General features: G+C 42.6%; 1 protein-coding gene across 6 annotated transcripts in view; it reads right to left on the bottom strand.

The window, feature by feature from the left end:
* Positions 1-953: 953 nt before the first annotated feature.
* Positions 954-12,017, bottom strand: part of FGFR3 (fibroblast growth factor receptor 3) — a 113,952-nt gene continuing 102,888 nt past the window's right edge. For all 6 annotated transcript variants that reach the window (XM_019526289.1, XM_019526290.1, XM_019526293.1 and 3 more), the window contains exons 11-17: positions 10,812-10,922; positions 9,451-9,641; positions 7,610-7,732; positions 6,377-6,447; positions 4,512-4,649; positions 2,942-3,047; positions 954-2,648 (exon numbers count right to left, since the gene is read on the bottom strand). In XM_019526289.1, the coding sequence (XP_019381834.1) occupies positions 2,484-2,648; positions 2,942-3,047; positions 4,512-4,649; positions 6,377-6,447; positions 7,610-7,732; positions 9,451-9,641; positions 10,812-10,922 (905 nt within the window). In that variant the 3' untranslated portion in view covers positions 954-2,483. The remainder of the gene's footprint in view (positions 2,649-2,941; positions 3,048-4,511; positions 4,650-6,376; positions 6,448-7,609; positions 7,733-9,450; positions 9,642-10,811; positions 10,923-12,017) is intronic.

The raw sequence follows: 12,017 nt of genomic DNA, 5'->3' as shown, positions 1-12,017 counted from the left end.
TGTAAAAAAATACCAACTTTTTTTCTCTTTAAAATCTCAAAAACCAAAACCTACAGAAATCTACCTCAGACTATAAATTATTTCTTTTATGACCCAAACTTTGTGGCTCTAAGAAAAAAAAATGTTAGCATGAAATGCAGCCACCCTGTCACTTTAAATCATTGATATGTAGTATGTCCAGAAAAAAAAAAATCAGGGTGCAATTACTATATTGCCTCTTCATGGTAGCAGGTAAAATCTTCTCATAAAAATATCTGCTATTGCCTGCTAGCCAAACTATATTTCCCCCTGCTTCTGTGCCTTGAAGCAGTTTTTTTGGCACATAGGGACATAAATCGCCTACAGTTTTCAATGTAGCAAATTAGGTATTATTGGCATTGTTCAACATGTGTTAGATGCAAGAGAAAAAATGCAATCATTTCAGCTCCCCTAGACAGAACGTCGCTCCTCTTGCTATTTTGCCCACATGTAATTTCTTAGACCCCAAAATGGAATGGTACCAGCAAATGAAGAAAAAAACTGTGCATCATCCAAAGTCAACATTTAGCTTTGCTGCATACTTGTTATTAAGTCAACCACAAAGAATACCTTCATTCGAAAATAGAAAAATAAACACCCACGCCCCCTTAATGAACAGTGGTTAAATTGATGGAAGAATTCTTGGCCCTATTTTTTTTCAAATAAGTAAAGATCACCTCTCTGCTCCTATTTGTTTGGATTTAACCACTGATGATGTATTGAAAAATAAACTTACCTTTGCTCACTGCAATCCAGGATAAACTAATATTTAAAAAAAATGAATACATACATACATATATACATATACATGTGTGTGTGTGTGTGTGTGTGTGTGTGTATATATATAAAAAACATTAAATGTAATTTGTTAAAGGACTGTACATCTATACATTTTTTCAATATTTCCCATAAACACAAAAGAAAAACTTGATTAATATATTTTTTCTCCATTTTAATAAGTTAAAAACTTACTTAAAACTCAGTGAAATTTTAAGTTTACAGTAATACTATGCTATTTAAACCAATGAACAGATATGTTAATGTCTATAAATAACTTTACAAATATACATGTTAAGGTACAATTTTTAAAACAAAACTGTGAAGATATAAAACAAAAACTTTTCTTTTGCCCAGATCAGTATATCCTAGATTGCAATGCTCTTCTTTTGAGAGATTTCCCTCTCAGTACTGATTTGTTGCATTAGTATTATACAATCTTTTATATATATATACAGTATATATTTATAGATATGTACACAATTCTCTGGAGTAAACCTTTTTGATATAAGTTAAAGGCTCTTGCCTACAGGTACCCGTAAGTTCTCTCTCCAAATCACTGCAGATAGATGAAGGCAACTTGCTCGCTTTAAAGGGGAGAGCTACTGAACATATATATGCTTCACTAGAACTTACCCTTTAAAGGCAAAAAAAACCCCAAATCCAAATCCATTTCATGAAAGTAAATTGTACCCAAATCCTTAGCTTCAGAAACATGGGCAAACCACTGAATTCAGATATGGCCCCACAGAAGATCATGGGGCCATGGTTCCCCGATAGGCAAGAAGTTACACAACCAGAGACATACGTCTGTGCCTGATATTATGATTTAGCAATTTCCTGGAGAAAGGTGGTACCTTTATACCAGCAGCCTTGACACTTTCCTTCCCATTCACATAAAAATGAAAAGTTTAAAATCACCTCCATTCATTGGCCCTTCTGTTTGGAATGTACTTGCTCTTCTGTATATACCAGTCACTCCCAGCTCTAGTGCAAGCATGGTATGACCTATATGGCTAAGCCACTGCCATTAACTCTAAGATGACACAACTAGTTTATTTAGATATTTCTTTTTCAAAAAAGAAAAAAAAAAAAAAAGAAAAAAAAAAGGATTCCTTCCAAGTCGTTGGGTAAATCTACATGAAGTCAATATCAACAACAACAACAAAAATATAGATATTTATATAAATATATGAATCCCTGCAGGCAATGTGGCTTTTCAGCTCCACCAAAAAGGTTCATGTACAGATTGCATAAGCAAAGAATTTCTACATTCTTTACATTTTTTTTTTAAAAAAAGGAAGATTTTTTTCTTCTTCTTTGTATTGCAGGCACAGCACGGTAACTCTGGCACTCAATAATACATTACTGAAGGTCAAGAGGTCGGCACCCCATAGACTTAACATTCTGTTTTCGGAAAAAATATATATATATATATATATATATATATATAATCTTGGCAAGAGATTAGTTCCTTCAGGCCAAACAGTGCTTCTTGACTTCTTATACAGCAAATGGGGAAAAAAAAACAACAAACGAAAAAACAACCCTCTACGGCTCAACAACAAAAATCATCTTGAATTATCAAGCAGTTTCTTTCAAAGATCCTTCACTACCGTTGTCCTCGGCCTCCCCCAAGTCTACATTCGTGAGGTTTTTTTTTTGTTGTCTGTGTGTGTGTTGAGTCATCATGTCCTGATGACACCATTACACTGCTGGTGTTTGGGAAGACATGGCTCATCTGGCAGAAGGTCATGTGCAAATACGGAGTCATCTCCCGAGGAGCAGGTGCTGTGTGTGTCCTGGCAGGCAGGAGAATACTGCTCAAATGGCACTGATAGGTCAAGGTACTCCTACGAGGCAAGGAGGGAGAAATAAAAAAATCACTTGGAGATAAAGACAGCAATGAAACCACAGTACTTTCCCATTACAGCTAGTACTAGGGGGTGAGACCTGTGAATACTGGACCCGCAGTCAAACTTCTTCCCCCAAAGTTTGAGGGTGTCTGGATCTGGGTTCACCCACTATTACGATAAAGACCATTTCTGAATTTTAGATCTAGGGTTGAACTGCAAACCAGTCCCAGAATTCAGGTGTATACAGCTGCAGGGCTTGGGTTCAGGTCATCGCTGTGGTAGACACTTACATCAGTTGACGTTACAGTGAGGACCCTGTCCAGGTCTTCAACAAGCTGCTTAAAGGTTGGCCTTTGAGATGGGACCGCATGCCAGCACTCCCTCATGATCATGTACCTGAGAAAAGACAGTAATATGTACTCACAAGAGTCATTCCCCACAGAGCCCACACTCTCCATGCCCTGGCAGTTGCCAGCGTAAGACATTGCAGGGGCAAACAGTGACCCACGTCCTTCAGAAAGACATGTGGCTCCCTCAGCCCATGACTGACCAACCCACCCAACATGACCTAGCCATCCGAGCGAGTGCAATGATGTAGGAACAGTAAATTCAGCTGTTGTGCCAGAAGCAGAAATATCGTTAAAAGGAGAGCCCACAGGGAAGTATCTCCTGCCTGGGGTCTTACTAAAGCACTGTGAAAGAGTGCAGGAGAAAAAGAGAGCAACTGGGCAGGAAGGATGAGGAAAAGGGTGGACTACAGAGTACTAAGAAAGGCAGCATGATCACTCAGTAACTTTAGTGCTTTGTCTGTCTAGCATGGGGCTCTTAATTGCATAGGAAGCACAGGCTGAGGCTTTCAATGGCCTGGAGCTCCTGGTCGCCTCAGACATGCGTGCCCTTTGGCAGCAGGACCAGAAAGAAGGCTCTTCCAGCGGGGAGCAAGAGAAGCCAAAAGGCCTGGGGAAGAGTTCAAAAGACACCGGTAAGGAACTGGGAGATAACATGCTTTCGACGGAATCTGACTGCATGACGCAGCCTGAATTGTGATTTTTCCTCCCTCCGTCCCAGCGCAGTGCGTGAAGATAGACATGGGCAATTAAGTGTTCCCTAATTCACGTTTGTTTGGGAAGTTACTGAAGCTGAAGTAACTCGGAAAGAACTCAGTGGAACGATGGCATTTTCTGATGCGCGGAATGGGCTTCTTAGCAATGGTTTCAGTTCCATAGGAGGAGTTTCTGATTTGAGTTGTGTCCAGGCTAGATAGAACGGCTTTCATTCCTCATTATTATCTGTCACTGTCAACTGGGCCAAATCCTTTTTCTACCTACACCTCACTGAATGACAATTTGGCCCACTTAAAATAACACTTAGGCAGTGGAGCGTTGAATTGAAAAAGGCTCTGCAGTGCAAAGTCCCTTATTACAGGGGGCCCTGTGAAATATAACCCCTTGTTTCTGATCACTGCAGAGCACATGAAACAAATAAATAAAAAGGCAGGAAAAGTCGTATTCAGAAGGTAATTCACCAGGCAAATTCACAGATCAGAGCTGAATGCTAAATTGACATGAATCAACCAAGCATGGCATGTGTAGCTGCATATTTTGTCTGTCAGTCACATATTGAGTCTAAACGCATCAGGCTGGATAAGTCTATCTGGAGCCAACTGGACAATGGCACAGCAGGGACACACAGCAGGGCTGGCTAAATAGTAGTAAGTGGGGGTCAGACAAAGCAATGGCCAGTGGTATTTAGACACACAAGGAAGTGGACTGGAGAAATTGAATTAGGAAGGAAAATAAACTCCCACATCAAGCAAAGTCTCTAAAAATGAGGCCATTAGGCCTCCATGCTATCACTTACAGGTCATGAGTGCAGTTGGCTGGCTTGTCCATGCGATGGCCTTCTTTTAAGAGTTTGAAGAGTTCCTCGACTGGAATTCCCGGGTAGGGAGACCCACCCAAAGTAAAGATCTCCCAGAGCAGCACTCCAAAAGACCAGCTGGAAACCAAAGAAGGATCTTTAAAATTCAATGAGCTTTTTTTTTTTTTTTTTGCCCATTTTGCTTTATTCCTGTGCAGCCATGCATAGCTAACAAAGTCATCAATAGCATGACTAATTGCCTAGGCCATTTTTACTAGTTACTTGGAGATCTCTGCTGATCCAACTCAATAGCAAAGAAATCCCGGGCACCAAGTCTGAAATTGAAATGAGCATTTAATCAGATAGGTGACAGCCCATCTATTACCCCCAGCTCTTTGTTAGGTCTTCCACCAGCTCCACTGAATGGAACAAATCAAATTATTCATGCACAGCTTCACTGAATTGCAGGCTTGAAACCACAGGCCACTAATTGTGCAAGCTGATACCAAAACTTGCTTGTTACAACCCTTATTTCACTGGCCAGGCTCGGAGAAAAATATCCCTACAAAAGTAAGCAGAGAACTAAGGTTACATGCCCTAGCACTGCAGCTGTGCTACATTTGAAAGTCCTCTTTTCAAAGTATCTTTTGCCTTCTGTATTTCTTTTTTAGAACAAGGATTATCTGTCTGTCTCCCTAAGCTTAGATTTATCTATCACGCCCACTGCAGCATTACCTAAGCATGGAAACTATGATTTTAGATCAATGAGGCTACATGTTGAAATTCAGAGAAAGGGAAAATACCAATTTGTCTAGTGCTAAATGGAGAAATTGTATCAGCATTTGGAGATCCCACAGGTTTTTCTGTTTGCACCTGGATCCCACTATTAAAAAGTAAAAAGCCAGCATGCCTTGTTGGGCTATTGGGCTTAGTTGGGCTATTCCAGCTTCCATAAAATAAAAATGGAGAGTCCAAAGTTCAGCTGTGATATGAAACAGCATCTTAGCTTTCTCCGCTCTTTGCTCTAGTTAGAAACTGGGACGGTGTGGTTAATCATTAGACTGAGTGTCAATGGACTTCATTTCTGTTCTGGGCTGTCTTTTGCTTACAGTAAGAAGCCATGAAAGCTGACTAGGCAGGGTAAAAAGAAAAACTTTGTCAAATAAACTAATCAATCCCCCACACAGCAAAATAAATTAGATAGTCCATTTGATGCATATTGTCTGGCTAGCTGTAGTCTGTCTGAAGTCTAACTAATTGGATTAAAGTTCAGGGAAGTTTATAATAATTTTGTATACATACAGATTGCAGGTTGAAGCCTCTCTATGATTCAGTCTGCTCATCTATACAATGGATCAGAAACACCTGCCTATCTCCTTATCAGGATATTTAGAAGCTTACTGTAAATCCGAGGATGAAAATACTATCTGTGTGTGTGTCTACCTGTTTCCGTACAGCAATGTTGCTACAGTGCCATGCTTTAGTACTTTCCTTCTGGAAGTACTAAAGCATGGTGCGTTACGAGTGGTTACTGTGCCGTATGCGTGGTGCACTGTTAAATTTTGCTGCTATGGTGATGTAGCTGGCAATCGCATGTAGACACGTGATTGCTAAGTTGCCACATTGCTGTAGGGTGACGTGTAGACGCACCCGATGAGGCCACAGTAAGCCACCTGGGTGGAGCTGTATTTTAGAGTCAAACGCAGCATACAGAGAGGAGAATTTTGTTTGTTTGTTCCTACCAGTTTCCACCCGCACTGTGCAGGCCCCAAATCCCATTTGTGTTTTGCAATGCATTGGTCTTTATGATCCTTTGGTATTTGTTTTGCTTTATATTAAATGTTTTTAATGTGGGTAATGCTTACACATCGCTCTGGTGAGTGTAGACCCGGTCAAACAATGCTTCTGGAGCCATCCATTTCACAGGCAGCCGACCCTGTAATTAGGAAGACAAAGGGAATGTCCCATCAGCATATTCGCTCAGCCACAACGGCACCATCTGAATCTTCTATTCTAATCCAGTTTGAAACATTTTCATTAGCAACCACATCTGCTTCCCTTGTCACTGTGCAAGGCAAAAGTGGCCACATGTAAACAGATTATAACATCTGATCCCCTGATCTTCATGGACAATCTCTGCTGTAAACACCCTCTCTATGGTGTGCTGCATTTCACTGCCAAAGCAGGTTTAGCGTATCGAAGCATCCACATCTCAGCCTGAAAACAACATCCATCGAGTATAAAGGCAGCTAGGCTGTGGGCTTTCGAGAATGAAAGCCCACATTGCTCTCCCAGTTAAAATGCTGCTGAGGCCAAACTGTCAGGGAAACCTTCAAAACCAGATTCCCAGCACAACTTCACCAAGATTCAAATCCCAGTCCCAGGGAAATCCAAGGCGGTGTTTTTGTCATTGACTTCAATGGGCCCACCCCTTGCTACTCACCAGGGACACAAATGTGGGTTGCAACATGTGACAAAAACCCGAAATGAGAAAGAGACGCACAGAATTCATTCCTGCAGGCCATCGAATTGCTACCGGATGCATTCCATTATTGTGGAGCCCACGTCTCTCAATTCTTTGTATCCAATGCAAATAATTTTCTACCATGAAAGTGAGGGACAGGTGTGAAATGCAGGAGACTCCAAGGGGAGGTGCCCATTGAAATGAGAAGCACTGGAGAGGTTTGGGGCTGACAAGGAGTTGGCTCTGTAACTGCAGACCCATTATAACTGCAGCTACAGTGCATTGAAAAGGCTTGGGGGTGGGGGAGGGCGGGGGCTGGCTTGCTTTTTGGTATCAGTCAAGTTTCACTTTACTGAAGCTCGTTATAAACAGATTCCCATTTTATGACTTGGGTCCTCTAAAACAACTGGTGATGCTAGTAACAAAACTTCACTGAAGACCTGTCATGTACGGACTTATGTGCCCGTCCTGTGCCCCACTGCTACCCGCCTGTCTGCTACTAACTGGGCATAAGCAGATTTCTCAATGCAAGAACAGCCTTAAAATGGAGATGCAGAACAGGGGCTATGTGTTGAAGGATGAGCAACTCCCCAGCCACCAGGAGTTTCCCTGCGCTCAGCAGCTCTGTACTCACATTGGTTGTTTTCTTGTAATAGTCGATGTTGTGAACATCTCTGGCTAGGCCGAAGTCAGCGATTTTCATCACATTGTCTTCAGTGACTAACACATTCCTGGCTGCCAAGTCTCGATGAATGCACTGTGAAAGGCGAACAAATAAATAAATATGGGCTTACTGAGCTGCTTATGGCTGGAATCAACAGCGAGCTGTGGTTTATGAGATGCTGTTCCATTTATTCGGAGGCCAGCCTATAAAGATGTGGGTGCCGTCTAATTCCCTGCTCTGTCTCATCACTGCCACATGCTGTCTCACACGAGCCACACTCTAGCAGTATGTATTGCATAGACTCTCCTATCTGCTATCCCTGCTTTTCTTTATACAGGGGCAAGAGTGCGGGCCAGTGGTTTACAGAAGGGGTTGGCAACATTTCCTGGTGGTGGCTAGAATGGCCCAGTATGGGTTCAAGGTGGGCTAGTGCCTGCTGCCACCACTGCTTCTCCTTACCTCTGCTTGCCCCCACATCCCAGCTGCAGTGCAATGCAGGAAAGCTCCCCACTGCCCAGCCACCAGGCAGTGTGGTGCAGCACAGATGAAGCCCCCAGCTCCTACACACCGTCAAAGCCCGACCTGTGCAGGCCAGAACCAACGGCTCCATGGGCCATAGGGTCTGAGCCTACTTTTACAGTAAACCAAATGGAATGAAGACACTGAGAACATTTCAATGAATTCACGACCCAAGAAGCAAAGTAAATTGGCTTGCTCTGAGCCCCATGCTGCCATGCTGAGACTGCTCCAGTACCTGGGTGAGCCGACTTAAATCTAACTTTGACTGCAGTGCAGCCACACCCTTAGATTTGGCTCCAGATCTACCAACGACTTGTGTAACCCTAAATCTTTCTAGGCCTTTGCTTTCCCCAGCTCTAAGACAGGATTATGCCATGTGCTACAAGGCTTAAATCAACCAACAGGCTAGATTCTCCGTTCACTCACATGAGCACAAATCAGCAATAGCTCATGTGACGCTATTGGAAACAAGGGTGTACATGAGAACACCACCACACTCAATGTCTGTAAGGCACTTTTAGAGACCCCCAGAAGCATTTCTATGGTTGGAATAGTTTTAATAGGTCAAACCCACCACTGGTGTAACTAGCAGGACCTATGATCCACTGCTACCCTAACAAGAGTCATTGCTCTTTCCAGAAATGAATGCCTGTCCCAGGCAGGATCTCTGCTTCGTCCTCAATGCCCCGTATTTACAGTGACACTGAAACAGGACCACAGGGGCGTCCAGGACTGTCTTGGATGAGATTCTCTCTCGAAGTCACCTTCCATTTTGCTGTCAAAGGGACACTGCTGAGATGCAGCACATATAACTTGCTGTGGCTCTAAACCTGACTGCCGCTGCCCTGGGATAGAGTCTGGAATTGACTGAGGCTTGGACAGCGGAAGCTCAATTTCCTCTGCATTTAGATGTGTTCAGCAAGTAAACACTTGTGTTGCACAATGGAAACATGCATGGAAGTCTAGTTTTTCATACACATACTACATTACCCTGGTATCCCCATGTTGTTCACAAAAGTTACTGCTCGACTGCTGACGACAGCCAAGGGAAGCCCTGCTAAGAAGTTCATATATGGCCTCAGCAATAAACAACAGGGCTTCTAGGTCCTTAAGCAGACTTTTTCAGCCCATACCTATGCTTCTTGTATTAATAAATAAAATTACATATTTACAGGCTCTTAAGAAAAGAGGACTGATGTTTTATACCCATAAATTGCTCTGTACACTGCAAGTGCTTCCATCTGCTTGGATGCATGCAGTAAACAAACACAGACTTTCAGCTTTCAACTCACTTTCTGAGAAGCCAAGTACTCCATGCCCCGGGCCACCTGATAGGCACATGAAACCAGATCTTTAAATGTTAACTGTTCCTCTGGCAGTTTGCAGGTGTCAAAGGAATAATCCATGCCGGGTGGCCGACGAGCCCTGAGATATTCCCGCAAATTCCCTTTTGATGCGTATTCTACCAACACGTAGAGTGGGCCTGCAGATGAAAAACCAAAGAAGGAGAAATGTTGTTGGTAGTCCCATGTCACAGATGGAAGGCATGAGGCAGAGAGGTGAGGTGACTTTGGGCAGTCACAAGGCAAGCCCATGGCTAATGTAGGGTCAGAGGGAAAGGATGGTCCAGTGACTAAAGCCCAAGCCTGGGAATTGGGAAACCCACATTTGAGTCTGTTCCATCAGACTTCATATGTGAACCTTGGTCACGCCACTTAACCTTTCTGTGCTTCGGTTCCCTATCTTTTAGAAGATGTTAATGGTACTTCCTATCTCACAGGGATGTTGTGAGGATAAATGCATTAAGACTGAAATACTACAGTACCCAGAGCCAGACAAATTCCTAAGAAAACCAGACATGAGAAGTGCTCAGGTTTGGGGGTCTCCACGCAGGTTTTGCAGCCAGTGGATTGCACTGCCTCTGATAAAATGTTACACAAACCCCACCACACCCTGCTGGCAAAGGGACACTGCTGAGATGTTAGGGTTGGTCACAGGGTAACCCTTAGTGTTACCCTGTGACTAAGCAGTATTATTTCCATGGGATGGGTAGGGAAGCAGAGGCATGGAAGGGGCATTATATGACTTTCTCAGTTCCAGAGCTCGAATTCTAATCCAGTGCTTGAACCACTAGACAAATGCTTTGCCTAGCCAAATTTGAGGCATTCAGCGAGTAAATAATAATTAGTGACAGTCAAACCTTGCTCCCTGCAGTCCCAACATATCCTCTCCAGAGAGAGGAGAGCAAGACAATAAGAAAAAGGAATGAAAAAAAAATCAGTAAAAAGTAGCACTGATAACAGGAGGGGAGCCAGATATTTGGTTCTGTATGCAACAGCCGGTCACCTTTTCACTTAGCCCAGCGTATACCTATGACAGTAGTCAAGAGTGTCTTGGGAATAATTCCAGGGCACGAGGCTAGGATTAATTTTCCTCCCTCTGCATAACCTGAATATAGAGGCTTTAATTTAATATTTTTTTTTTTATCATAGGGGAAAAATATCCTTATGTCTGCTGGTCCAGGAAAAAGTAGCAGAGTTCTCTTAAAAGTAGCTGGGTTTACACATGGCTGAGCTCACACAGCGTTCACTCCACAGCAGACAGAGACTGGGTACTACCAACACAACACTGCGGAAGTATGGGGAAGACCTACCATCCTGCGTGCAGGCACCTAAGAGGTTAATGATGTTTTTGTGTTTCCCAATCATTTTCATCATTTCCATTTCAGAGACCAGATCAGAGAGGTCCTTGTCTGTGGCATCATCTGGAGAACACAAGTGAGAAAGAAACTGTCAGGAATGGAACAGATATTATGATTTTGCTTTTTATGGTACTTGCATTTAAAGTACAGTAGTAATATATGGCAGTTGGCGGGTATTTAAGAACTGATCAGTAAATTTTCTTGCGGGAAAATTCAGTATTTGTTTTTAACCAAAATCAGGACGAGTCAAAACACTGAAACTTTTACCTAAAGAAAACTCTGAGAAAGGTTGATATGGGAATGGATGAGACTGCGACATTCCAGTTTTCATTTTGATGTTTGGAAACGGAGAACTTTTAGTTTCCCATTTCAGGTCCAGGATCTATGTCCCCAGCCCCCCTGGCCCATTTTTTCCTTCCCATTTGAATGTTTGCATTTGAATCTTTTCATCAAATGAATCCTCATTTAAATCTTTTCCTGATGGAAATGGATTGGGTAAAGCTTAAAGTTTGTAAAAAAGCAAGGTAAAACCACTTCTTATACCTTTCACTGTTGTGTAACTAGAAAAAGGTGGAAAACAGATACAAAATATGGGAATGTGGAGAAAAAGCCCCCAAAGTGACTAGAAAACCCACATCTACCAGATTCTAAAAAAAAATATCAAGATGAAACAAAAAAACCCACATCAAATACTGCTTTTATTTTGTCATCACTGGTAACTTTTCATTAATAAAACTGTCACCTACATTGACCAATGGAATTTTTATCAAAACCCCACTTCCCTATTGCAATTTTACAGCCTTTTCCCCCCTGTCAGCACTATTATTAATCCAGAGATGCTCATGGCAGAGCTTCAGTCTGTCTCGTGTCTATTCTGCCCCCCAGGGTAAATTCCACACAGCACGAGAGGAGATGATCCACAACCTACAGTTGCTGTAGGGGATGATGGCAGTGGGCAACTAAATGCACAATAGGCCAGTGATGAGTTCTCTTACCCAAAATGGAAGAGCGTTGGGGTCAACCATAACCCCTGGCTGAAGGATTCAAACCCATCTCTCTCCAATCCCAGAAGAGTACCCCAATCACAAAGAGGGTGAGGGATGTAAAAGTGGATGGCAATTTGGGCAGCAGTAATCACAAGATGATTGAGTTCAGGAT

Source organism: Gavialis gangeticus, unplaced genomic scaffold, assembly GCF_001723915.1.
Source record: "Gavialis gangeticus isolate Ggan-Ray unplaced genomic scaffold, GavGan_comp1, whole genome shotgun sequence".
NCBI classification, from domain to species: Eukaryota; Metazoa; Chordata; order Crocodylia; family Gavialidae; genus Gavialis; species Gavialis gangeticus.
The sequence above is the reverse complement of the archived record's forward strand: the minus strand, read 5'-3'. Positions and strand labels throughout refer to the sequence as shown.